Source organism: Pyrus communis, chromosome 11, assembly GCF_963583255.1.
Source record: "Pyrus communis chromosome 11, drPyrComm1.1, whole genome shotgun sequence".
NCBI lineage: Eukaryota > Viridiplantae > Streptophyta > Magnoliopsida > Rosales > Rosaceae > Pyrus > Pyrus communis.
Genome location: NC_084813.1, coordinates 6,831,262 through 6,859,163, shown reverse-complemented (window position 1 = coordinate 6,859,163; position 27,902 = coordinate 6,831,262). Strand labels below are relative to the sequence as shown.

General features: G+C 37.3%; 3 protein-coding genes and 2 pseudogenes across 8 annotated transcripts in view; 4 read left to right on the top strand and 1 right to left on the bottom strand.

Annotated features, from left to right (window-relative positions):
- Positions 1–629: 629 nt before the first annotated feature.
- On the top strand, positions 630–4,293 carry LOC137708690 (disease resistance protein RPV1-like; annotated as a pseudogene).
- A 573-nt stretch (positions 4,294–4,866) lies between these two features.
- Positions 4,867–6,355, top strand: LOC137708695 (uncharacterized). Of its 2 annotated transcripts, none has more exons than XM_068447824.1 (3): positions 4,867–5,000; positions 5,496–5,575; positions 6,146–6,355. In XM_068447824.1, exons 1-3 carry the CDS (start codon positions 4,895–4,897, stop codon positions 6,266–6,268), a joined length of 309 nt encoding a protein of 102 aa, XP_068303925.1. In that variant the 5' UTR covers positions 4,867–4,894; the 3' UTR covers positions 6,269–6,355. The 2 variants fall into 2 exon arrangements, with proteins under 2 accessions (XP_068303925.1, XP_068303926.1); XM_068447825.1 differs by having other exon boundaries at positions 4,877–5,000; positions 5,499–5,575; positions 6,146–6,353.
- Positions 6,356–6,516: 161 nt separating this feature from the next.
- Positions 6,517–27,902, top strand: part of LOC137708693 (protein TPR3-like) — a 44,818-nt gene continuing 23,432 nt past the window's right edge. For 2 of the 5 annotated variants that reach the window (XM_068447818.1, XM_068447819.1), the window contains exons 1-8: positions 6,517–7,118; positions 7,225–7,404; positions 7,524–7,634; positions 7,717–7,877; positions 8,382–8,548; positions 8,650–8,759; positions 8,869–8,938; positions 9,047–9,120. In XM_068447818.1, the coding sequence (XP_068303919.1) occupies positions 7,771–7,877; positions 8,382–8,548; positions 8,650–8,759; positions 8,869–8,938; positions 9,047–9,120 (528 nt within the window). In that variant the 5' untranslated portion in view covers positions 6,517–7,118; positions 7,225–7,404; positions 7,524–7,634; positions 7,717–7,770. Of the gene's footprint in view, positions 7,119–7,224; positions 7,405–7,523; positions 7,635–7,716; positions 7,878–8,202; positions 8,760–8,868; positions 8,939–9,046; positions 9,121–27,902 lie in introns of those variants that run through there. The other 3 variants (XM_068447822.1, XM_068447821.1, XM_068447820.1) reach the window with 3 other exon arrangements.
- LOC137708694 (topless-related protein 1-like) lies at positions 9,519–10,948 on the top strand. Its single transcript, XM_068447823.1, has 3 exons — positions 9,519–9,661; positions 9,765–9,999; positions 10,084–10,948. The coding sequence occupies exons 1-3, from the start codon at positions 9,636–9,638 to the stop codon at positions 10,189–10,191; spliced, it is 369 nt and encodes a 122-aa protein (XP_068303924.1). The 5' UTR covers positions 9,519–9,635; the 3' UTR covers positions 10,192–10,948.
- Positions 17,764–20,646, bottom strand: LOC137708692 (B3 domain-containing protein REM16-like; annotated as a pseudogene).

Here is a 27,902-nt window from a genome sequence, read left to right as displayed (position 1 = left end):
GTGTCACATGGGCACTGGTCCCACCGAAGATAATTGAAGAGCTCCAACATCATGAGATTTATTTAGACTCTTGAAAAGCATCCCGGTACATTACCCCTTGTGATGTGTGCCCCAGTTGTACTGTCAGGACTTGGGACCCACTTGTTGTTTTCTTTTGCGCGTTGCATCCACTCGACCATGCGGAGCAAATCTTTGTCCACCAATTTCTGATGCTTTATAATTTTTATACTTTTCCTTTGTTGGATCATTTTCGGATTCTTTCATTTTAATTTATCAAGTTCAAAAATCTGAATCATTAAAATTTGATGGAACGGTTAAATTTATTATAATTGTTAAAATAAACCTTTCCAAGTAAGTCGAATTAAATTTTAATAACCTATATTCTCAAAATCTTGAAGGATTAGTCCTTGGATTCTTTCCTACCTGATGGTCCCTTGCTTTTGCTTTTCATTAGTTTCTTCATTTTTCTAAAAGGTGATAAAGACATGCACCTAGAAAATAGAAACTGCACCTAGAAAATAGAAACGCGTGATGTGGTCGTCATTGACTCATTACTTCCTTTGTAGCTCAATGTGAAGATCAATTGAGTGTTTCAGTTCATACATTACTCTTAGATACTCCATCGATTAATGGCTGCTGCTGCATCTTCTTCTTCCTCTGGCTTTCCTTGGAAATACGACGTGTTCCTTAATTTCAGAGCGGAAGACACTCGCAGGTGCTTCGTCAGCCACCTCTACAAAGCCCTGAAACAGAAACCAATCAAAACCTTCATTGATGCCGAATGGCTGCGAAAGGGCAACGACCTTTCGCAGCTACTGACGGCGATCCAAGATTCGCGCGTTTCAATCGTAGTTTTTTCTCAAAAATATGCTTCTTCCACATGGTGCTTGAAGGAGCTCGTCCAAATACTGGATTGTATGGATAGAAAGAACCAGATGGTGGTGCCCGTTTTTTATGAAGTGGATCCTTCTCATGTCCGCAAAGCAGGGAGCAGCTTTGCGGAAGCTTTTGCCAAGCATGAAGGCCATTCTAACGCCGACATGGAAGAGGTGCGGAGCTGGAGGTCCGCTCTTACTCGAGCCACCAATTTAACCGGCTGGGATTCGAAAAATTACGAGTAATTTTTAGCTATAGTAGTTTCATAATTTGGGATTTTATTTATTTTAACGTTTAGTTTTAATTCTTTGTCATGTTTTCCTAGCAAATGTATGACTATGTATACGGTTTGCACTTGTTCTTGATCTTACTCTTACAATAATGTTTTTCTTATTCCACAGGGATGATGCCAAGCTCATTGAGGAAATTGTAGAAGATATTTTTCAGAAATTGATCCGCATCTCATCAAGTAAAGACGATGACTTGGTTGAAATGGATTCCCACATGCATGAAATGGACTTGCTATTACATCCTGCTCCTGAAATGGACGACGTTCGTGTTGTTGGAATATGGGGTATGGGTGGTATAGGCAAAACTACCATAGCTAGAGCTGTTTATCAGGAAATTGCTTGTCAATTTGAAGCTTGTTGCTTTCTTGAAAATGTCAAGGAAGATTTCTCCACTTTTGGTGCCGGACATATGCGGGAACATTTTCTCTCTATAATCTTGAATGAAAAGGTGCAGAGTTTAGGCATTTTGAATCGAGGTTACAGCACGATTTTGAAAAGGCTACTGCTGAAAAAGGTTTTGATTGTTCTTGATGATGTTGACGACTTATTTCAAATTGAAACCTTACTTGGAAGGCAGAATTCATTTGGTGGTGGGAGTAGAATCATTATCACCGCTAGAGATACGCTAGTACTAAGGGGAGCTGATGCGATCTACAGCCCCAAGGTTCTAAGTGGTGACGGAGCTTTGGAACTCTTTAGCCAGTATGCCTTTAGAACAAAGCAACCCAAAAGAGACTATGAGCCTCTCTCAAGCCGTGCTGTACGATATGCTCAAGGTCTCCCCTTAGCACTTAAAGTCTTGGGGGCTTTTCTTTATAACAAATCTGTGCAGGAGTGGGAGGAGGCGCTAGAGAAATTAAAGAAAATCCCGCAAAGGGGAATTCATAGTGTGTTAAGAACAAGCTTCGATGGACTAGATGATTCTGAGAAGGACATATTTCTGGATATTGCATGTTTCTTTAATGGAGCGGAAAAAGACAACGCAGCAAAGGTTCTGGACGGTTGTGGCTTTAATCCCCATACTGGGCTAAGAGTTCTAATTGATCGAGCTCTTATAACTGTCTCACGGGAAACACTGGAGATGCATGATTTACTAGAGGAAATGGGTCGGGAAATCGTCCGCCAACAATCTATTGAAGAGCCTGGGAAACGCAGTAGGTTGTGGAATTATGAAGATGTTCATCACGTGCTAACTCAAAATACGGTGCGATATGTTCATGACCTTTTTTTTCATATGTAAATCTTTAGAGTAAACAGCTTTAACTTTGATCAAAATACAATTCATAGAAACATGCATTAACTTTATAATGTTAAATAAGATTCGGGATATCTACAGTCACATAATTTGAACTATTTGTTATCCAGGCTACGGAAGCTATTGAAAGCATAATCCTTGACCTTTCATTCTCAAAACCAGAAGTGGTATACTTCAGTTCCGAAGCTTTTGTTAAAATGACGAAATTAAGATTGCTCAAAATCCACGGCGACAATGGATATTCATGTCAGAATTTAAAGTTTGTTATGCATGAGTTAAGAAGTCTCGTATGGAAGCATTTCCCCCTAAAGTCTTTACCGTCCAATTTTATTGCGAAGAATCTTGTTGAGCTTGACATGCAAAATAGTCTCGTTGTACATCTTTGGGAAGGAGCCAAGGTAAAAACTTCACTTGCATATGTTTCTTTTAAATGGTTTAATTCTTAGATGCCTTACCATATAACTTGCTTTCCTCGATGTGTTATACCAGCCTTTGGAAAATTTGAAAATTATCAACTTAACAAGTTCTCCCCACCTGAAGAAAACTCCTGACTTCACGGAGGCGAAAAATCTTGAGAAAGTAGTTTTTCGAAGTTGTACAAGTTTATTTGAGGTTCACCCATCCATTTCATCTCTCAAAAACCTGGTTCTTTTGGATTTGGAATATTGCAGAAATCTTAAGATTTTTCCAAGCAAGATTGGTATGAAATCTCTTAGAACCCTTAAACTTTCTTGGTGCGTAAACCTCGATAAGTTTCCCGAAGTTTCAGATGTTATGCAGGATCTATCAGAGCTTTATTTAGATTATACTGAAATTAAAGAACTGCCCTTGTCAATTAGTAATCTTATGGGGCTTGTTACCTTGAATCTACAAGGTTGCAAAAAATTTAAGAGTCTTCCAAGCAGCATTTTTCACATGAAATCTCTTAAATACCTTTATGTTTCTGGATGCTCAAAGCTTGAGAAGTTTCCAGAAATTTCAGAGGTTATGAATAATCTATTTGAGCTTTATTTGGATGGCACTGCAATTAAGGAGCTGCCTGCTTCTATTTTAAAACTCACCAGTCTTGTTACTTTGAAGCTGAATCATTGCAGAGAACTTGAGATTCTTCCAAGCAGCATTTCTCACATGAAATCTCTTCAATACCTTTATGTTTCTGGATGCTCAAAGCTTGAGAAGTTTCCAGAAATTTCAGAGGTTATGAATAATCTATTTGAGCTTTATTTGGATGGCACTGCAATTAAGGAGCTGCCTGCTTCTATTTTAAAACTCACCAGTCTTGTTACTTTGAAGTTGAATCATTGCAGAGAACTTGAGATTCTTCCAAGCAGCATTTCTCACATGAAATCTCTTCAATACCTTTATGTTTCTGGATGCTCAAAGCTTGAGAAGTTTCCAGAAATTTCAGAGGGCATGAATAATCTATTTGGGCTTTATTTGGATGGCACTGCAATTAAGGAGCTGCCTGCTTCTATTTTAAATCTCACCAGTCTTGTTACTTTGAAGCTGAATCATTGCAGCGAACTTGAGAGTCTTCCAAGCATCATTTCTCACATGAAATCTCTTGAATACCTTCATGTTTTTGGATGCTCAAAGCTTGAGAAGTAAATTTCAGAGGTTATGAAGAAGCTATTTGAGCTTTATTTAAATTACACTGCAATTAAGGAGCTGCCTGCTTCTATTTTAAATCTCACCAGTCTTGTTATTTTGAATCTGAATGATTGCAGAGAACTTGAGAGTCTTCCAAGCAGCATTTCTCACATGAAATCTCTTAAATACCTTTATGTTTCTGGATGCTCAAAGCTTGAGAAGTTTCCAGAAGTTTTCAGAAGATGCACAAATCTCAAGATTCTGCCAAGCTGCATCTGTTGACTCTAGTCCCTTAGATATGTTTGTCTTTCTGGTTGCACAAAGTTTGAGGTCTTTCCAAGCATTGAAGAAATTATGGAAGGATTAAGAGAGCTTCACTTGGATGGAACATCTATCAAAGAACTTTCCCTGTCAATTGAACATCTTCAAGGGCTGGTGTTATTAAATCTGAGAAACTGCAAAAACCTTGTTCATCTTCCGGACAATATCTGTAATTTGGGATGCCTGAGAGATCTCAATATCTGCGGGTGCTCAAACCTTTCTAAGTTGGCTGTGAACTTGGAGAATTTAGAATCCTTGTGGGACGCTGGAGTAGAAATGGTTGAGCACAGAGATTCTATTCTATTCTTTTAACTTGTAAATTGTAATACGTAATATACATACTCCCAATCCCTGTTTTACTTTTGGACACGCTTCAGATGTTTAACGCAGCGGATATAGAGAAATGTGGGCACTATTTTCACAATGTTCTCTGTTCTTCTTGGTGTGCTCTGCTTCCTTGATATGTCTTGAATTTCTTGGAATAGAGGACTGTCTTGCTCATAAATTCTTCTGGAGAAAATAATTACTATACAGAAACAATTTTGAGAGCCTGCTTGCACAAATGAATAACAAATCTCAAATTGGAAGCTTGCAGGAAACTGCAATTGATACAAGAGCTTTCACCAAGTATAACTTCAATGCGCCTGATTTCACATCTTTGGAAACAGGTACAACTTTCAACACCATGATGAACTCCCTGAGCTGAAAATACACATGTCAATACCATGATAATGAAGAGTGCTTTCTGAATTTTGATCACAATGGTTAACTGTGCTAGTGAAGAGAAAGTTACATGGAAGTGGAATGTTAATGTAGCAGTGCACAAATCTTATAATGTGTCGCGTTGTGTTTTTAATTTTTAATTTCCACATGGATGTTGTGTTATTGAGTTTAGGACACCGATCACCCTGGCATCCCCAATACACGTAAGTTCTTCATGTGTTGGCATGCCAAGTCCATACTTGCAGATCACCGAGAATCAGTTTCATTCATATTTTCTAGCCGTTGCCACAATAACTACATTGGTAATTGCTGGCACCAACCTGTATTTTCAATTTGCAAAATTACCTGGCCACAATAATTATATCAGTTTCTACCATATTTTGTTTTTGTTTTGGTCTACTGAAGTAAGGTGCTGACCATGTACAATTGCTCTGCTGAAGAAGAAATTGCAAGATGGAAAGCTACAGCAGAGGAAGAAGCTGCTGTGGGCACAGGTGTAGAACAAGAATTTGTAGCCCAGGTAATTTTGCAAGCTTGGCATGAATCTACTGATTAAAACAAAACCAAAATTTGAATTTCTTAGAAAATTCATATGCATTCAATTTTCAAAATAAAGAATTGGGCTTGAAGTCAGATTTCGTTGTATGAACTTTTGATTTGGTAGATTTTCTTAACGGATTTGATTAGAGTTGTGAACTTGGTAAATTTATGTTGTTGATAGAATGCCTATGGCTTTTCATGGTTCATTCCTTTAATAACTCTTCTGGTGATGATGTGAAGATATATGGTTATTTAATCTAAATTAATAGGTGAATATTTTTGTCCTGCAACTTTTCCTTTCAGCTCAATTAAACAATTTGTTCACAGCATGCTATCGTGCTTTGTCTATCCTTTGGTATGAAGCTGAAAATTGCAGTGTCTTTATCCTTTTGATTCACCCACTGTAAGCCTACTTAGCTCCAGCTGAAGCCCTTCAAATCAAACTGTCTGCAACTTGAAGTTTACTTTTATTTTTAGAAGTGTTTATTCATTTTTATTATTTTCAGCTGAAATCAATAGAAATGAACTTCAATTTGATGATGGAATGCAGGGAAAATGCACGGGAGAGCCTTCTCTTGCTCTCAAAGCCGGCGAATCACGTCGCACCACCAGTCCTTCCGCACCACCAGTGTTCCTCCGCTTTACTGAAGGTAAGCGAGTCATCCTACTCTAAATTTCAAAAATTTGGGGGGTTTTGTTTCCTTTCCAATACCAATCTGGTAATCAATCTGTACGAATGGATTTGATAGATTGAAGCACCGTGGATCTGATTGGGTATGAGAATTCTGTTATATTAATAAAGTCTATGTAGTAAACAGTTGTAGCAAATGTACTAAAAAATGGTTTCTTGCATTATAGGGAGAATGAACAACCATCCAAGTATGGAGATGCAAAGTCTGCTAGGGCGATCATGTCGTTGAACTTAAGAAACTGATTGAAGCGAATCCATTACAGTGATAAATTGCAGTTCCCAAACCGTAAGTGTTTGACGCTATAGACTCTCATTAACCAAGGGTAATTACTCTGAAACTACGACTTCAGTTATATAAGATTAGCTGTGCACTTCATTGTGACTTATGGATGTTGTTGCATATACTGGTATTGCTCTAATGATTCCACGTAGCGAATGAGTGCTTTTGTTTTCTGTTGCATTCAGAATGAGAATTTCATCAAGTTGATAGCACTAGCGAATGAGTTTATCGTTTACATACATTGTCTATATGGCTATCAAAAAGGGGTTATGGCTTGAATTCTGTGGAAACAAAAAGAAGTCAATAATATTGTTGCCATGCCCAAATCACGTGCCTTTGTAAGAACCCAAGACCACATACAAGTATAGAAACACTTTATGTGGATCACTCATGTGGACAACTGAACTGTGCGCGGGCACCATCACGTGCAAACAACCCGCTGCTTGGAATCAAAGAGGGGGCGGTCACGATGATGTCTCTGAGTAAGGAGCTTGTGTTCCTGATCTTGCAGTTTCTTGATGGGGAAAAATTCAAAGAGACTTCTCTCCACAGGTAGGGCTTATTTCTGTATTTTTAATTAATGCGTTTTTGGTGGCACAATTGCTAATTATGTACTGACTGCGTCATTAATTGCTTTTGTGATGTAAATACTAATTAGGCTAGATCAGGAATCTGGGGTTTTCTTCAATATGAAATATTTTGAGGATGAGGTGCATGATGGCAATTGGGATGAAGTTGAGAAGTACCTCTCCGGGTTCACTAAAATGGAAAATAACAGCTGTTCCATGAAAATCTTTTTCGAGATAAGGAAGCAGAAGTATCTCTAGGCATTGGACAAGTAAGCTTACAGTGGTTCAATTTCAATTCATTGATAACTTTCATGGGTTGGATTGCATGGCCGGTCTTGAGGAATTATATGGTTGAATTACGTGTAATGTGACTCTGTGAACTTTATAGGCCTGATCGGTCCCAAGCCGTGGATATTCTAGTAAAGGATTTAAATTTTTTTGCCGCATTCGATGAACTTTTGGAGGAAATCGCTCAGCTCTCAACATTGGAGAACTTTAGGTATGAGAATTCCATTATATGAATAATCTCTGTAGAAAACAGTTGTAGCAAATGTACTAAAAAATGGTCTCTTGCATTATAGGGGGAGAATGAACAACTATCCAAGTGTGGAGATTCAAAGTCTGCCAGGGCAATCATGTCGGTTGAACTTAAGAAACTGATTGAAGCGAATCCCTTATTCAGTGATAAATTGCAGTTCCCAAACCTAAAGCGTTCGAGGCTATGGACTTTCATTAACCAAGGGTAATTACTCTGAAACCACAACTTCAGTTATATAAGATTAGATGTGCACTTCATCGTAACTTATGGATGTTGCAAATACTGGTCTTGCTTTAATTTTTCCACTTATGGAATGAGTTCTTTTGTCTTCCGTTGCACTCAAATGACAATTTCATCAAGTTGATAGCACTAGCTAATGAGTTTATCGTTTACGTACATTGTCTATGTGGCTATAAAAAGGTGGTTATGGCTTGAATTCTGTGGAAACAAAAAGAAGTCATTAATATTGTTGCAATGCCTAAATCATGTGCCTGAATCTTAATTTAGTATATGGTTCATTGCTACATAGCACAGGGGCCTGGTGACAGTTGTACATCACTGCTTGATTCCAGCGTCTGGTGTCAGGATTTTTTTTTTGGTTCGTGACCAGTGTCAGAAGTTTCCACACACCAGGAACTATTATTTGTGCAAATTATGACCTTTCTGGTTCTGCTGAGAAAGAACTAATTCTCCTCCTGTAAATTGAAGCTTAAATTGGCAGCACGGGCTTTGTAAAAGCCCAAGTCCAAATCCATTAATAAAAACGCTTTATGTGGATCACCCATGTGGACAACCGAACTGTGCGCGGGCACCATCACCTGCAAACAACCCGCTTCTTGGAATCAAACAGGGGGCGGTCAAGATTTTGTCTCTGAGTATGGAGCTTGTGTTCCTGATCTTGCAGTTTCTCGATGAGAGAAACTTCAAAGAGACTATTCATAATTGACTGTTGATTGTTCTCTATGTGATGCTTCAGTTGGTACCAATGTGGGGGACGTAGGCCTGTGGGAAGTTGGATCTAGGGAGCGACTAGTTGTAAGGAACTTCAAAGTATGGGATCTTAGTTCATGCTCAATGCTCCTGCAGGTCTTTCCCTTTCTATACTTGTTCATGTGACATAAAAATTGTGTGCACTGTATTCTTTGTGGATGTATGAGTTGGTTGACTGAAAAGTAAATTTGTCTTTGTGAAACAGGCTGCTGTAGTCAAGGATCCTGTTTTGTCTGTTAACCATGTGATTCGGAGCCCTGATGGTGCTTTATTTGGTAAGCTTGAGCATACTTAGGTAACTGTGGCAAATGTGATATGGCTTTATAAATTTTTGAGGATTGAATTAGCTCCTAATTATTGTATCATTTACAATACAATTATAGGTATTGCGTACTCGAGGTACATTGTTCAAATATATTCTTATCATGGGGGTGATGACGTACGAGAGCACCTAGAGGTATATACAGAAGATGCTGTTTCAATTTTTTACACCTTTTTTTGGTTGTCTCTTAGTTTTCTGTATTAATGGTGACTCTGAAATTACTGTCGTAGATTGACAAGACCATCAAGGTTCGTTAGTTGCCTAACATGTTTGCTTGTCTCATTGCCATTGGAAGAGCGTTTTCTGTTCCTTGCTGATTTCCTTCATAAATTTAGGTGTGGGATGCTACAACCGGTGCAAAAGAATATACTTTTGAAGGTCAAGAGGCTCCAGTTTATTCTGTCTGCCCACATTATAAGGAAAACATTCAGGTGTTGTGGCATTTTATTTTTATTTTTTCATTCTTACTAATTACACCTTGTGTTTCTGTCTCTGGTGCCCGTCTGTCCTTGTATTTTCGTGCTCATTGTTTGCTGCTATGCTTCAGTTTATTTTTTTCAATAGCACTGGATGGAAAGATAAAGGCTTGGGAGTATGACAATTTGGGATCTCGCGTTGATTATGATGCGCCTGGTCGCTGGTGCACAACCATGGCTTACAGTGCTGATGGTACAAGGTTAGTATACTTAGCTCAGAGTTTCCTTTTTCCTTTTGCTGGATGGGCAAACTATATAGTTATTTATTTCTTTTCGTAGTTTTTCTTTGGTGGTGGGTTGCAGGCTGTTTTCATGTGGGACAAGTAAAGACGGTGAGTCATATATTGTTGAATGGAATGAAAGTGAAGGGGCTGTGAAGAGGACCTATCAAGGCTTTCGCAAGCGTTCTTTTGGTGTTGTGCAATTCAATACTACTAAAAACCGGTTTTTGGCTGCTGGTGATGATTTTTCTATTAAATTTTGGGACATGGACAATATTCAACTTCTGACAACTGCTGATGCTGATGGAGGCCTCCCAGTAGGTTCGTTTCCTTTAAGTAAATTAAATAATAGAATCTTAAATACCAAGCTGCTCATCTTCTTTACCCCTCCTAATTCCTAGGCAAGCCCTCGTATCCGCCTCAACAAGGATGGCACTCTCTTGGCTGCTTCTGCCAATGAGAATGGGATTAAAGTTTTGGCAAATGCAGATGGAATGCGGTGGTTGTGAACAATTGAGAATCATCTTTCTTACGATGGGTCTGATAGACGATAATTACTCTGATCGATTGCTTCCTGATTGTCTGTGATCACTGCCTGCTGTAATCCCTGTTTGTTTGTAACCCCTTTGACTGATATCCTGCACAAATCATATCTGTTAGAATTCCTTCCGTATATGTATATTCTGTATACAAAGTCAACTTGTAAATTGAGGCTTTATTAGCCTATATATTGAATGAAGATCAGAACCTCAATTCACTGAGTTATGCCATAACTCCATGATGTAAAATCAATTTTCACAGGCACAAGTGCTGCTGAACAAGGATTTACTGTTTTCTGGTTTTCTACAATTCAAAGGACGATGAGAACGAAATTGAAGTCCCATCGGCATCTGGAGAAGAATCAATTTTCAATGATCCAACTGCGCCTAATAGGCGAATAAGAGTCGCTAATGAGCGACTAAAAGTCGTCGTCAGACAACGTTGGCCAAAAGCACACGGATGGATCACAACGAAGTCCTTCAGATCAATGTAGAAGTAAAGTTAGAGAACAGAAAAATTTAGAGAGAGTGGGAATAAGGGATGAACAAGGAAATGGAGTCTTAAGTATTGAAAACCAAGAAATGACTGGACTTAGTGACCACAAGGAACTTGTCATTGATCTTTACTTACAAATGAGAGGTTTTAGGTTTTAATTTCGTGGATGACGAATTTGATACCACATTAAGTTGTCATTTGTGTGGTTTAACCGAATTTCTCCTTCTCCTAGTATGAAATATACCGCTATACTAAAAAAAAAGTACGAAAAATCAAACCGATGATAGGGGTTTTGTGGGTGTGGCAGTGGGTCTTCTCTAGGGTTTTTCTTCGCAGATCCTAACAGAGAGAAAAATCATGTTGAAAGAAAATTTTCCATTCAAAATTTTCATTTTTTATTAAGATAATTAAAATCTAATTTAAATATGGGTTATTGGCGCAAAAAAATAATTCGGTTGACCAAAGTTTTTTATTTTTGGCGAGTCGACTATTGCCGTTTTAAGAATAGCATTAAAATTAAATATGTTCTGTGACTAAATAAAATGCCCTTCGTTTTTTCTGTTATTCCTTGCTTTTTTCTAATGTTGAACATTATGTTCACAAAATTGCCCTCAGTTACCTCTTGGCTGAGTGCTCACACGTGTTCCAAGGGACAGGTGGAATCTTTATCATCGTAGAAATCGCAGATCTCTTTGATTTCTTTATTTAATTGCGAATTACGTTGACTTTACAAATGTGCTTTCGTTTCATTTTTAGAATGAAAAATTGAATTTGTACGGTTAATCTCTAGGCGTTTTAAAATTAAGAAATGACGTTTAGACCTGTTTAGGTATCTGCCTTGTTTGCCCAATGCCCGCTTAGCCTGCCTCGGTTGTGACTATCACTTATACAAAAAAATTGATAACTTTCATTTTGCATTTTATTTTTTCAATAAAATGTAAGAGACTTTTTGAATACTCGAATGAACACTCATTATATATTTGTTCCCATGTTCTCAATATATTTTAATACCTTATAATTTATAGTTCATTTTATTTTGAAATTTATGTCTCCCAACAAAATTATGTATCTTTTTTTTTTTTTTTTTTTTTTTTTTTAAATCCAACTAATCTACTCATGTAATTAAATCCACCTAATCTACTCATGCCCCCACCCAGGCTCCGCTCAACTGCTTAAACACTAGGTCTCAGTCCGCCGTCCGACTAGCGCCTTGCATCTTTTAGAACGTTGCTAAAAATTATAAAGAATTAGTATAAGTTTACACAATGAAAGGAACATAACAAAAATGAAAGTACAGAAAATTTAGGATGTAATAAATAATATCTTAGTGTCTCTGTAATTCTGCGGTGAATGAGGATACGAGCATGGCCAAAGGCAAAGTTTTAAAGGGCTGTGCAATATAATGGAATGACATTGACTGGGTGTGGTTTTATGGAGTCCTAAATGGATGCTCCGTAGCTTTGGTCGTAGAATCATAATAGCTTTAGTTGCAAAACCTTAGGAATTGATGTGATTGTAGAAAGATCTAATTTATGTAAGGTTTTGCAATCATTTAAAATGGTTTTTTTTTTTTATCAGGAAAAGAAAAAAAAAATTTGTTTGTGATGAAAGACTACGTTTTCGTGATATGAGAATGTACATTTTTTTCATTTCATATATTTTGTTCACCAAGGTGACATGATTTGATAGTATGTTATGTATTTTTTTATTTTTGAAGATTTTGTTGCGAATATTTTACAGTATATCTGTTGAATAATTTTCTGGAGAGTAAACCTTAGATTTGAATGGTCTGTCATTGCAGGATTCCTCTTTAAATGGTCTGTCGTTGAGACACTTTCATTGCATGGGCAACTGAGAAGCATTCGGAGGCTGCTGCAGCTTACATTGAGGTTGCTTCATTGTGTTGTATTTGGATTTTGTTATTTTAGAAATATATTTTCAGGAAAAAAGAAATTTGTTGTTTGTGCATTTTTTTTTTTTTTTTTTTTTTTTCTAAACACGTTTTCGTCATGTTTTCGTGGAATGAAGGCACAGGAAATTAAGGCAAGGAAGCAGCAACATATACAAATGGAGCAGCTACAGCTATTGGAGCGCCGCAGTAAATTCTCTTATCTGTTTCATCATGTCTTCCTCTCTTCATTACATTCCGAATCTTCAAAATCCGTGCCAATTCGTGTAAGTTCTAATATATTTTTCTATGTTTGTTTGATTTTGGTTTCCAGGGTTACAATCGCAATCAACAAGATGCAAAACGTGGCGGGAATCATCACCGAGCTCTAGATCCCGAGAAAATGGTATTCAATCGAATCTAATATTGTGTTATTAGGCAGCAACATGTCCACATGTTACTGAAGTTTTTCTATGCTAAATATGGTCATTGATTTTAGAGAGGTTTAACAAAATACTCCCAGTACTGTTCACTTTTAACGAAAAATCACATTTATACATTTCTCTATTACTATTCACTATACCTTTAAAAATAATTTTTCATTAAAAAGGAAGTTTTTTTAGACTTTTTGTTAGTTTTTCTTTGATTTTAAACGATTGTTATTTCATAGAAGCTTACTATTCTTTGATATCAAGATTTTCTGGTAAAATGGTAAAAAGTTGACTTGCATTTGACAAATAATTGTCATCATTATAGCAGTACAATGCTCATCGACATGATTTAAATAATTGACCCAATACATTATTTTTTTTGTTTTGTGCTTTGGCAATTTGACTGATCTTATCTTGCCAAAAGATGTATGTGAGTTTTAAGAGCATTTTCAAAAACGATGTCAAAATATCCACATAAGTTATAACAGTAAAAAAAGATCACACTAATGTTCTCCAACCGAAATGTCAAATCTTATGTGGCGATGACATGGATTGGCAGCAAGAGAGTTGCTGTCAAATTTGACAACAACTTCAAAATTAATTATTAATGCTTTTTATTAAATTTTTATTGGTTTATTCATCATTGCAATTAATGTTGTTGTTGACCCATTTCCCTTTTGTTCAATAGAGTGAGAAATTTTTAGCTATGATGGGAACACGGATGATACACCACTTGTTTTTACGTAAGTGGTGGAAAATTTTAATTTTTAAGTTATTAACCTTTTAACACACATATTTCACCATTTACATAGAGACATGTGGTGTATCACCTTGTGTGACGATCACACTGAAAAATCTCTCTGATCGAGGTAAGGGAACGGTCTCCTCTTGTTAAAAAGAAATGGTGAACAGTTTGGATTTCATAATTATTAAATGTCTTTTATTAAGTTTTTATTAATTTAATCATTTATTTTATAATAAAAAAATAATTTAATTTGACATATCGGGTGGACAATAAAACTTTAAAAGATGTCAAAATGCCACATAGGTTGTCAAATTTAAATTTTATGTTCAAATTTTGACATTCTCTTTGGAAATGCTCTAAGAGTTTAGGGATCCTCTTCTCTCCAGATTACTAGATCGGGCCTTACCTTCACGTGTTGCTGAGTCTATTGAAAGTTGGTATTCATGAGAAGTTTAAGGAATAATTGCCATAAAAAGTAGAAGTGATGACTCATAAGGAATTGATTATCTCATCAGCAGCTTCATTTTTATCTAAGAACGAATTTGATACATGTAGGTGTAATAGGTTAAATTGATTGTTAAGATGACAATTTAATCACTTTTCAATATTTGATATCTCCATCTCCCAGTTCTGATTTTTACTTACTTGAAATGAATAGATTCTAGGCATCTCATTTAGCAAAATGAGCAGTGGATAGTGCAAATGCTTTTTTCTTACCTTCACAACAATATAGGCACTTTTTTTTTTTTTTTTAGCAATATAATGCTTAGCTTAAAGTCAAAATGTAACCAAATGTATTGAATTTGTTCGACTAACCACTGTTCTATTAATAGTTCATTTAATCTAAGGTCAAAGGGGCATATCTTGCTCCATATACTGAGTTAGTATAGGTTACCTAGAAGAGTGCTGCTATGAATAGTTGCTCTCGTGCGATCGACTTTCATACATGGTGAAATTGGCCTAAGGACTTACAAGTCATTTGTAGTCACACCCCGATCTAGACATACGGTCTCCTGTAGGAGGTGCAAGGAAAATAATTGAAATACTGAGACTGAAATTAACAACATTTACAATAACTCAGGTTCCAACAAGAAAGTCCCAAGGAAATACAAGGTAAGAAATAGGGAGCACTCCAAACTTTGAACTCGACTGCTAACCTAAGAACTCCTTGTATCAACTAAGCTCTGTCACCTACACAATCGCCCCTACATCGTGGAAATGGTGCACCGGACAAAGTAACAACTTGAATAAGCTAAGAAGTTCGTGTGAGCGACAATAATCCGACATATGTGATAATCATAAAATATTTTCATCGATCACAACTTATAAACATCAATCATTCAAGCCTACTTTATAAATCATAATCCAATCACTAAAAATTATGAAGAAGTCACACAGACATTCATTGGCCTTTCTAAATCAAAGGTCCTCAAATTTCTAATTCATAAATGCACTGAAAACTAGCACTAGAGCGATATAGTTCGGCCGAAACCTATATCTCCTAAGCTTTCACATTCTAGACTTGTTTCAAAGAACCAACGAAGCCAAGGGATGCGACATTTCGGGCTACTCAACGAAATCCAAATTACATTGGGTTCTGGATCAATCAACAGAACCGAATGGATACGATTCCGGACCACTCAACATAATCGCACAGTAGGAGGGATTCCTGACCACTCAACAGAATCCGAATAGGATACGATTCTAGACCACTCAACAAAATTGTTAAGTACGAGGGATTCTAAACCACTCAACATAATCCAAACGAAAACATATTGATGGATCCTGAACCACTCAACATAATCAAATAGAGTAGGGAACCATACCACTCAACGGAACCCCAGCTAAACCCGATTTTGGAGCACTCAACGGAACCGAGCATAATCCAAGGAAACAATTTCAAACGGCTCAATGAAATAAGGCATGACACTTTCAATACATCAATTCCCCATGTCAACAGGTTATCGGTTCTCTACTAACCCTCAAGTTCATAAACATTTCAAATATGCAAGTCAAATCACATTTCATGAAAAATACAGATCGATGGAAAAATATGAAAGCAATAATATTTAGTAGAAAAACACATTTATAAATCCATGTCATATCTACAAAATCTACTAACATGAGGATTTCATGGGTAATCACCATATCACATATATTAAAGTCACAAACATGGAGTCTGCACTACGGCTCCCTAGCACGCCACTTGTTTGATAAATTAACTGTGACTAATATCTTGAACCGTCGTGCTCAGTATCAGACGTATTTGCGATTTGGGTATTGCCATTTGAGTGCTTTAGCTACTGAGTTCGATCACTTTGAGGGGGAAAAAGCATTTCACATCTCTCCTGTTATGTCATTCTGTTAGAGGTTCTTTCTTTTTCATAGACGGTAACTAAGGGGCGTTTGTTTGCCCGTCTTAGCTCTCACTGGACTTGACTAGATTAAATATTAATCTAGTCCAGTGTTTGTTTCCTTGCGGGACTAGTGTTAATGAGATTAACTAGGACTCACTTTCACTAGAGACGTCACTAACCGGTCTTCACTAGTCCCCCCAAAAACCACGGGATTAGCTAAGAACTTCGCTTCATTATGCTTGATTCACCTCCTCAACCTCGATTGCGACAACACATCGCATCATCCTGCTTAATTCACCTCCTTGACCTTGATTTCGATGGCAAAGGCTTCGGCCACAACTTCATCTCCGACACCGAACTCGTCAACTACTTCATCTTCGGCGATTACCTCGTCGTCTACGTCATATAGGTCGGCCGGATCTGGGTCCTGGGAAGCCCAAAAAGGCTATGAGAGGGTGAGCTGATGAGGATCCAAATATTGTTTTGATTTATTTTTAGTAGGTAATGTTTAATTTTTTTTATAGTTCTGATGATATGAAGATTGTTTAGCTTAAATTTGAGAGTGGTTTGGTCAATTTTGGATTGCAAAATTGTTTCTTTGCTAAATTCGCCATTGATGTGTGTAGAGCCTTCATTAATACTGAACTAGAGAGAAAAGGAAGAAGTTGAAATTCTCTCTCTGACTCTCATTTGCAATTCTTTTGTTTTTGAGGTTTAAATATATGAGCGTGTGTTATTTCTAGTTCTAGATGAAATCTGTCGGAGTTGAAATATATTTTGATGAAATTGAAATGGTTTATATCTTTGGCTTTTTTCTGGATAAAAAAGAAACATGATCTGCGAATTTCAAAGAAAGAGAGGTGCGGGGCGATGGAACTCTATTATAGAAAGATAATTTTTAGAATTTTGATTTTTGTGTTTTGGTTTTGAATATTTAGAATTGGTTTTATTAGAGAGATGTTTGATTTTGAATATTTACAACTGAATTTTACTGGAAAGACGAGCTCACAACTATGGTTTTTCCACGTTCAGTGTTTTATTTGATTTTGGGTTTAAGTTAGACTATTTGGTTCTGTGCTCGATATTCTGTAGAAATAAGGTGTGACAAATGGAGGCAGATTGTCTGCCCTCCTGTTTGGGTGCCCTTCCCATCCCCTCCTATTTTGTGAAGTTACGGTTAAGTCACGTCAATATTTTATATTGATTTTTTTGTAGAGATAATAAGACAAAAAACAATATGAATATAAAATGTTGACGTGGCTTAACCGTGACCACACAAATAGGAGGGGATGGGAAGGGCACTCAAATAGGAGGGCAGACAATCCGCCTCCATGATAAATGGTGCGAGAGAGAAAAGGTTGGTATAAAAAATATCAAATTCCAAAATATATTTAGTCCGCTTGCTAGTCCGGCACTGCACCAAAAGCTTCATTATTCTTATACTTCTTAGTCTATGCTAAGCCAGTCCAACTTAGTTCCTGAAACTAGTCCATTCCGAGATAATCCAATGTAACAAACGCCCAGTAATCCATTATGTAGAAGAATGCGCTATTTCCTTACCACGAACAAGTAATAACTAACCAGAATGGTACACACTCAAGTAAGCCAAGATGAAAATTAGAGTGTATGGAATATTGATTGTTGGATAGGGACAATCATGAAACAAGTTTACTACCATCATGATGCCTGTGGTCACTCAAGTTCATGTGCAAGACTCGTCACATTGCCTTATATAAGTGGCTCGCAAGTCCAAGGTGACACTGAACCCATTCCACCTAAGCTAAGGTTAAGCACAAAGACAACATATCTCATAACTATGACATCCAAAATGTAGGGTTCAAGTTGAAGTTGAAATTCATAACAACAAAAGGGGTTCTTAGGATGATGCCCTTTATAAGGGTGATCAAAATAACAAGTGGAGGACATGGACATCATTAAATTTGCAGGCCTTTTTTCCTCTGCCTTCAATATTCAGATTAATGTTGGGTAGTATTCGTGTTGAAATACTCAGCTTCAACAACTACATCCATCCGGCTACTTTCTTATTTTTCGACTTGAACTGATCCTTGAAAATTGATCGAGCTTTCCCTAAAACAAAGACAGAAAAAGGGATAAGAATAACACTCGTATAAGTTATGCAGATGACAGACCTAATGGAGCAGAAAGAAACTCACAACCAACAGAAAACTTGCTCACCTGGTGAAAAGGTGCAATCAGCAGTTTCTCTACCGCGGAAAATGACTACATCAATTAAATGTTCGGTATTATTGATCAACATGAAAACACACACATCACCGATTTCCAGACCATTGTCTTGCACAAATTTCATCCAGCCACTCTGGAATTTCAGTACATTTTTGCTATATTGGTGTAATTTGACAGGCCAAGTTCTTCCACCCGAAACACGAAGAATCACATTATCATGAGTCCTGTTTAGAAGATGTTCCCGGGCAAACTTAGCTTCCAAATTCTGAAATAGAAAGAGAAGCAGGTAAGACTAAATTTTTGGTGTATTTAGAACGTAATTTTCTTTAGCTTAATAGTTTTCAATTCATGCTAGCAGAAGTTGTACGTGATCTGTCTCTCTAGAAAGCGTACCAAAGTATTTGCCTGGATATACGAGGGATGCATAATAACCGTGCAACAAGGGTATTCGGATTTGAAAGCCCTTGCTCTCTGAAGAGCTATATTTGTTCCGCTTTCCGTAAGTGGATTCATCATCCTAGGAACCTGATCAGGTCTTCGTTTTACTAATTCTTTAGTCCAAGACGAGCCACCAAATTTCTTCATGTGGTTTTCAGAAGTGCTAATGGAACCTGCTCTGTTTTTCTTGTGACGCTGTGTTGCAATTGGGGATTTTTTCTTTGTTTTCAGGCATGGTGGAGAATCGTCCAAGATTTCAACACAATCATCATCTTCATCAGTTTCTTCCATTTGGGACATTGTTTTTACCCCATCAACTTGTGCAAGCACACCGCAAAAGATTAAGGTGACAGATGGTTAATCTCTATGGAAATTCCATCAACTTCAGTTCATAAATTAATAGACAACTTACCTTGTGACAAGTTGCAACGTGCAGCTTCTATAGTGCGGAAAATAACAACATCCATTAAACCTTTGATGTTGTTAATCAACGCAAATACACACACATCACCAATTTCCAAATGATTGTCTTGCACAAATGTAATCCAACCATTCTGGAGTCGAACCATGTTTTTCTGACGTTTGCTTAATTTGACAGGCCAAGTTCTTCCATCCAATACACGAAGGATGATTTGATGATAATTCCGCTTAAGAAAGTGTTCCTTGGTAAACTTGGCTCCCAAATACTGAAAAGAAAGAGAATCAGGTAATTTGGAGAGGATTTTCGTTGTAATTTGCTCGAGCTTAATTTTCAGTTTCAAAACTAACACACACACACATGCACACATATGTAGAGATAAAATTAGCAGAACTTGTACATTATCTCTCTCTATAAAAAGCTTACCACATAATGTGCATGGATATACGAGGGACTCATAACAACTGTGCAAGAAGGGTATTCAGATTCGAAAGCCCTTGCTCTCTAAAGGGCTCTATTTGTACCTTGTGCCGTAACTGGGTTCATCTTCCTAAGAACTTGAAGAGTTCTTCGGTTCATTATTTTTTTAGTCAAAGACGAGCCACCAAATTTCTTTCTGTGGTTTTCTGCTGTGCTAATTGAACATGTTCTGTTTTTCTTGTGAGGCTGTGGTGCTATTCGTGATTTCGTCTTTGTTTTCGAGCATGTTGGAAAATCGTCCAAGATTTCAATGGAATCATCATCTTCATCAGTTTCTTCCATTTGGGGAAGATGAACGTGATGGATAGTTAATCACTATGGCACTTCCATCAATTAATCAGTTCAGAAATTAAAAGACAATGTACCTGGAGATGAGAATGTATGTGCAGTTTCTGTGGTGCGAAAAATGACAACTTCAAACACAAGTTAGTGTCATCGATCAACACAAGTACGCACACATCACCAACTTCCAAATTATTTCCTCTTACAAATTCAGTCCAACCATACTGCAATCTGAGTTTTGGTCTGGTTGCCTTTTCACATTTCATTTCAACAGACCAAGTTGTCCCATCAAAAGCCCAAAGGGTAACGGCACCAGAATGCTTACCAAGACGTCTCATGTGGATACACAATTTTGAAGGCAGCCACTGAAAATAATCAATTGAAGGAAAAGACGATAAGCACACAAATTTGACGGTCCCGGATGGTTGTCTATAGGGAACTTACCACAGAATGTCCATTGATATAAGTGCGCTTCATGGGAACTATGAAATAAGGGTTGTCAGATTTGAAAGCTGTAGCTCTCCGAAGAGCTACAGCAGCTTTTCCTCTTGCATTCGACGCATGCATCCTCCCAAGAACTGTTTGAGCACGTTTTGGAGTGCTGGACGTGCCTTCGCCGTGTCTTTTGGATGCAAACTCAGCTTTGCATGTAAAAGACACGGTAGGATATTACAAGTTAGAACAGAATGGCAGAAAGCACAGTAAGGTAAAAAATTGGAAGCGAAACATATGTTGCGTATTAATGTTCAATTTTTATTTCTGATTTAGATTTTATTTTCTCAAACATCATTTCCTAATGTAATTAGAGTATTTTTTTGGTTTCTGGTTTTACCAGTTGAACTTGTTCTGTGCTTCTTATGAGGCCGAGGACATGACAATGGAGATTTGTCCCTTGCTTTTCTTGAGCGGACATGATGTTGTCCAAGACTTCAACACAATCAGAGTCGTCATCATCATCCCAAGAACTATTGTGGGAATCATCATCTTCATCAGTTTCTTCCATCTCGGGCATTGTCAATGGATAGTTGATCTCTGTGAAATCCTTGTCAAATACACGAACGCGGAATGTTGAATTCCCTTCATATCCGAAAACTAACGAATGACAGCAGTCTAGAGAGTAAAACTTCGAGAACTTTGGCCAACCCTCGCCGAACCAGACCTCACCCTCCCATATTCTGAGTTCTATTTTCCACTCTGAACCAGTTGGAAGCTTAAGAAATACTGGATTCGAAAGATCATCTCCATATTTCCTAAAAAAATTGTTTGGAATCCTCTGCACAACACAGAACTTGTCACCAAACTGTTCGTATAGTGAAAACAATTATCTGATCTTTGTGGCTATGAAATATATGGGTACATTAACTGCATCAAATCTCATTAAGTCAGACTCTTCATTGTGAGAGGAGTTAAATACTTTGGTGCCGTTTGATAACCATTTCATTTTCAGCTTTCAGAAAACCAAAAACTAACAACTTAAAAGCTAAATTTTGAGAACTAAAAAAAATAAGGAACATTTGATAACCATTTCATTTTTTGTTTCAAACTAATCTCCGAAATCAAGCACGGACATTAAATACGAGTACATGCATAAATGTAAGCAGGTACAGACTACAGTTAGAGAGAGAGAGGTACTCACAATTTTGGTCTGTGTACAAATAGACTTCGGAACAACTACTAGAAAATGGGGAGCTTTAAGAGTGTATTTGAAGAGAAGTCATGAATTTTCCGGTGAAAAGAAGCCATTTTTAGAATTTCATCAAAAGCTTGAGGATCTGCTTCAAAGCTTTAAAGTTGTCAGCAGATCACTCAGCCCAGCTCCAGTTTATGGACCAGCAAGAAGAAGGTAGACTAGCAAACCAATTAAGTGCTCGAAGAATTAAATGCTCAGTCCACCAACTCAATCGTTATTAATTCAGTTCACAACTTAATGCTTGTTCTTGAAGTCATTATAGTGCAGTGGTACATGAATGCATCAATGTGTCTGTACATGTACACTCTGACTCTAACTACCAAATCCAAATCCCTCATATTAATGAGAAGTATTAATTGGGAACAGGATTACCGAGGCTTCTAGTACAATAATGTCTTACCATACCCAAATCCCCCATTATTAACAAGAAATATTAATTGGGAACAGGATTACCGTTACCGGACATCCTAGTTCAATAATGTCATACCAAGTTTAAGTTTTTTTCTACGTGACATGATATTATTGGATCGAGACTTCACGTGACATTGAACTCAACTTGTGCAAGTTGCTCTCCATATTAACACATTTTGGTCTTGCAAGCTAGAGTGTGCAACCTTTTGTGAATATACTTATGAATGTTAACTCATCCTGTGCAAGTTGCTTGCCTATAGTACGTTTTCACGATCTTATAGTTATAAAATTTGTAAGCGGCTTTAGTGCCCTTGCACTTGCCTTGCTCTTGTCCTCCAGAAACCACTTCCAGTAGTCTATTTGGTGAAGGGAAATTGGTGGGCCGACACATGCCTGTCCAAAAGCTTTAGTAGCTTGAGCTTGGCCTTGTGCTAGTGGGTAAGGTTGACGTCAACATGGTGTTAGCCACATTCTTTTTTTTTTCTTTTTTTTTTTTCGTGTTTGATGCGTGATGGGAGATAGTGGGTTGACTATTGCTGCTATCATGGGCCCCCAAGTTGTCAAAGCAACTCAGCTCCCCAACAGCTATACACGTGGCATTTTATGGGCAGTTGGATTTGAAACGGTCTTAAGATTCAACCGCAAAAATTAATCTTGTTCAATTTTTTTTAATAATTTAAAAATTCGAATAAAGGTTTTAAAAATCAGAGAAATTAATGAAAATTCAGAAATAAATATATTTAAAAATGCAAAAATAATGTATATTTTTCTATAGACATTCAACCATCTTCTTCGCTACCATATCAAAAATCTAATGCGTCCGCTAGTTATTAAATCACATAATTATGCTTTAAAATTTAAAAAAAAACCACATTTGTAAATATGAATCGTCCTTGTCGTTGCCTTTAACTCAACGGGTGGACTTAGGGCTGGTTTGGTATTGCTGTGCTTTGAAAAAAAGCTGCTTCTGCTGTGCTGCGAGAATAAGCAGCTGTGAAATAAAGTAACAGAGTGTTTGGTAAACTTTTTTGTAAAAGTGCTTTTGAAAAAAAAAAACAGTATTATAGTGTTTGGTAAACTTTTATGTAAAACAGATGTGAAAAAAAGCCAGTTTTTCAAAGTTGGGTTTTGCAGCTTCTTGTTTTTGGCTTTTTTTTCACCAAAAACTGTGAAAAAAAGCTGAAGCTGAATGTTTACCAAACACAAAAACAGCTCCCAGCTTTTTTTGATACCAGCTTTTTTCAGAATCACCTCAGTACCAAACCAGGCCTTACACAAAGGTAATCACTTTTTAAGGGGCAATTTACGTGCCCTGGCCCTTGCCCTCTTAAGAGCAAGTCCACCGGTTGCCCAAGTGATAATGCAATTGGGTTGAATTGCCTTTGGCTGCAAAAAGGTGGTCCACCGATGCAAAAAATGGAGAGCAATTGGACCAAGGGCTTGTGCTCTTTTAGCTGCCCCTACAACTTTTGTCTGAGCTTACGCCCGCTAGCTATAGGAGACGACAGAATGGGGCCACCCATGTGCACAGCCCAGAGCCAAATGATTCATTTTTCCTCCAACTTGTGCTGTTGGATTTCCAATAATAAAAAAAGTTGTAAAATTTTATGCAGCACAATATGGGGCATCTAATATAAATAATTTTGGATTTTGAACGGCCAAGATTATTCTAAAGGTAAAATGTCGCATCTCAGACCGGCTCCATCATAGCACAATATTGTCCGCTTTGGCCCCGACCATGTCCTCACGGTTTTGTTTCTGGAACTCACGCGAGAACTTCCCGGTGGATCATCCATCCTAGGATTGCTCTTGCCCGAACTCGCTTAACTTCGAAGTTCCCATGGAATTTGAAGCCAGTGTGCTCCCAAAAGGCCTCATGCTATAAGAAGGGGAGCATGTACATATAAGGCACATCACCCCTTCTCCGTTGGTCGATGTGGGATCTTACAATCCATCCCACTTAAAGGGAACCCGGTGTCCTCGCCAGCACATCCGCACTGAATGGCAAAGTGGCTCTGATACCAAGGATTGTAAGATCCCACATCGACCAACGTAGAGGGGATGATATGCCTTATATGTACATACTATCCTCCCTATAGCACAAGGCCTTCTGGGAACTCACTGGCTTCGGGTTCAATCAGATCTCCGAAGTTAAGCGAGATTGGGTCAGAGTAATCCTAAGATGGGTGACCCACTGGGAAGTTGCCCATGAGTTCCCTGAAACAAAACCGTGAGGGAATGGTAAGCCCAAAGTGGACAATATAATGCTACGGTGGAGCCAGTCTGGGATGTGACATAAAAAAATTCAAAAAATATACCCAAAAACTAAAAAAATACCCAATTTTTTTTCTATAAGTACCAACCATCATCTTCATTCCTTGTATTTGAAATATATTATAAAATCAGATAATCATTTTATTTTCATGAAACAAACTCATCAAAGCATAAAAATAAATAAATAAACATTTTTGAATAATGCCTTGTCCTTGCTTTTCACAAACGGGTAGACTTCCAAAAGGACAATTACTATTCAAAGAAAAAATTTACCTACATTTATATGTAATATATATATATATATATATGTGTGTTTGTGAAATAATTTACCTACATTTATATGTAAAATATAATTTTATTGACTTAACCAAGCATGTGTTACTACATTTATTACGCATGTTTTATTGTTATTATATATTATGCAATGAATTTAATATATATATATATATATTTTTTTTTTTTTGTAAAATCATTAATTCTCCCTTACAATTTGTATGGAATTAATTGTGTAGATCAAACATTCAAATAGGGGTGTTTTGGGCATCAAAAATTTTTAAATGTGTAATGTCAAATATAATTAATGAATTTCCTGATATGGAATCTAGTCAATGGGTTTTATTCTAGTAAAAAACTTATGTTGGGTTTTATCTGGAAAAAATTAAGTTTCAGGGACTAAAGTCATATTTTCAGTTAAATTTATTTAATTTCTCATACTAAATATCATATGCCTACACAAAGAAAATAGAAGAGAAATTATTTGTGGCATAGTATGTACATGTCGTATTTTGCGTAGAACAATAAAACACCAATATAGGTCCATTAGGGAAACTCAATATTAAGATATCATAATAGATATAACCTGTAGGCATGTTGCTGCCTAATGACAATAGACAACACCATTTTAACATAATAGATGTAACCTGTTGGCATGTTGCCGCCTAATGACAAAGACAAATGTATTGAACTTCATACAATATGGTCAATATGGTATTTGCAAAGAAATAACCATGTTAACTCTCAAGTAAGATTCGAGCGTTTCAATCGTAGTTTTTTTTCTCAAAATTATGTTTCTTCCACATGGTGCTTGAAGGAGCTCGTCCAAATACTGGAATGTATGGATGGAATGAACCAGATGGTTGTGCCCGTTTTTTACCAAGTGGATCCTTCTGATGTCCGCAAAGCAAAGAGGAGCTTTGAGGAAGCTTTTGCCGAGCATAAAGGCCATTCTAACACCGACATGGAAGAGGTGCGGAGGTGGAGGTCCGCTCTTAGTCGAGCCACCAATTTATCCGGGTGGGATTCGAAAAATTACGAGTAATATTTAGTTATTGTAGTTTCGTGATTTGGGATTTTTTTTTTTTTTTAACGTTTATTATTAATTCTTTGTCATGTTTTCCTAACAAATGTATGACTATGTATACGGTTTGCACTTGCTCTTGATCTTACTCTTACAATAATGTTTTTCTTATTCCACAGGGATGATGCCAAGCTCATTGAGGAAATTGTAAAAGATATTTTCCAGAAATTGATCCGCGCCTCGTCAAGTAAAGACGATGACTTGGTTGAAATGGATTCCCACATGCATGAAATGGACTTGCTATTACATCCTGCTCCTGAAATGGACGACATTCGTGTTGTTGGAATATGGGGTATGGGTGGTATAGGCAAAACCACCATAGCTAGAGCTGTTTATGAGGAAATTGCTTGTCAATTTGAAGCTTGTTGCTTTCTTGACAATGTCAAGGAAGAGTTCTCCACTTGTGGTGCCGTACATATGCAGAAAAAATTTCTCTCTAGAATCTTGAATGAAAAGGTGCAGAGTTTAGGCACATTGGATCGAGGTTACAGAATGATTTTGAAAAGGCTACAGATGAAAAGGGTTTTGATTGTTCTTGATGATGTTGACGACTTATTTCAAATTGAAACCTTACTTGGAAAGCAACATTCATTTGGTGGTGGGAGTACTAGAGTCATTATCACCACTAGAGATAAGCTAGTACTACGTCGAGCTGATGCGATCTACAGCCCCAAGGTTCTAAGTGGTGATGGAGCTTTGGAACTCTTTAGCCAGTATGCCTTCAGAACAAGGAAACCCAAAAGACACTATGACCATCTCTCAAGCCGTGCTGTCCGATATGCTCAAGGTCTCCCTTTAGCACTTAAAGTCTTGGGAGCTTTTCTTTATAACAAATCTGTACAGGAGTGGGGAGAGGTGCTAAAGAAATTAAAGAAAATCCCGCAAAGGGGAATTCATGATGTGCTAAGAACAAGCTTCGATGGACTAGATGATTCTGAGAAGGACATATTTCTGGATATTGCATGTTTCTTTAAAGGAGCCAGAAAAGACTACGCAACAAAGATTCTTGACAGTTGTGGCTTTTATCCCCATACTGGGATAAGAGTTCTAATTGATCGAGCTCTTATAATTGTCTCTTCGGAAACACTAGAGATGCATGATTTACTAGACGAAATGGGTCGGGAAATCGTTCGCCAAGAATCTATTAAAGTGCCTGGGAAACGCAGTAGGTTGTGGAATTATGAAGATGTTCATCATGTGTTAATTCAAAATACGGTGCGATATGTTCATGACCTGTCTTTCTCATATGTAAATCTTTAGAGTAAACAAATTTAACTTTGACCAAAATATAATTCTTAGAAACATGCATTAACTTTATAATGTTAAATAAGATTCATGATATCTACATTCACATAATTTGAACTATTTGTTATCCAGGCTACGGAAGTTGTTGAAAGCATAATCCTTGACCTTTCATTCTCAAAGCTAAAAGTGGTATACTTAAGGTCCGAAGATTTTTTTTTAAAATGACGAAATTAAGATTGCTCAAAATCCATGGTGACGGTGTAAATTCATGTGAGAATTTAAAGTTTCTTTCGCATGAGTTACCATATGACTTGTTTTCCTGGATTTGTTATAACAGCCTCTGGAAAATTTGAAAATTATCAACTTAACAAGATCTCCTCACCTGAAGAAAACTCCTGAATTCACAGAGGCAAAAAATCTTGAGAAAGTAGTGTTTGTACCATACTTGACCAATCCCGAAACTACTAAGCACCGGTCAACAGCATACCGTCAAGGACCCACAAGATTTCTCCTCCAACCAGGAGGCCAATCACAACACGACACATGTCGGTATCAAAAGCCAATCATAGCGCGACACGTGTTGATATCAGAGGCCAATCACAACACGATACGTGTCAATGTCAGAACAAAGGTAGAAACTCTCTTATATAAAAGGAGATCATTCTCCCTACAATAATCCCTAATGTCATTTGTACTAAACTATTCACTAGAACTCACAAAAAGAGAGCTTGAACCTATGTATTTGTGTAAACACTTCACAACTAATGAGAACTCCTCTATTCCGTGGACGTAGCCAATCTGGGTGAACCACGTACATCTTGTGTTATTTGCTTCCCTGTCTCTATTCATTTACATACTTATCCATACTAATGACCAGAGCAACCTAGCGAAGGTCACAAACTTGACACTTTCTGTTGTACCAAAGTCCTCGCCGATTTTGTGCATTAACATTTGGTGCCGTCTG

Excerpts from the sequence above, each read along its gene's own strand:
- LOC137708695 (XM_068447824.1), top strand. The coding sequence starts at position 4,895 with ATGAATAACAAATCTCAAATTGGAAGCTTGCAGGAAACTGCAATTGAT. Across the intron at positions 5,001-5,495 it reads TTTCACATCTTTGGAAACAG|AAGAAATTGCAAGATGGAAA; the intron begins GTACAACTTTCA and ends GCTCTGCTGAAG. Across the intron at positions 5,576-6,145 it reads AACAAGAATTTGTAGCCCAG|GGAAAATGCACGGGAGAGCC; the intron begins GTAATTTTGCAA and ends GATGGAATGCAG.
- LOC137708694 (XM_068447823.1), top strand. The coding sequence starts at position 9,636 with ATGGCTTACAGTGCTGATGGTACAAG. Across the intron at positions 9,662-9,764 it reads TACAGTGCTGATGGTACAAG|GCTGTTTTCATGTGGGACAA; the intron begins GTTAGTATACTT and ends GGTGGGTTGCAG. Across the intron at positions 10,000-10,083 it reads ATGCTGATGGAGGCCTCCCA|GCAAGCCCTCGTATCCGCCT; the intron begins GTAGGTTCGTTT and ends CCTAATTCCTAG.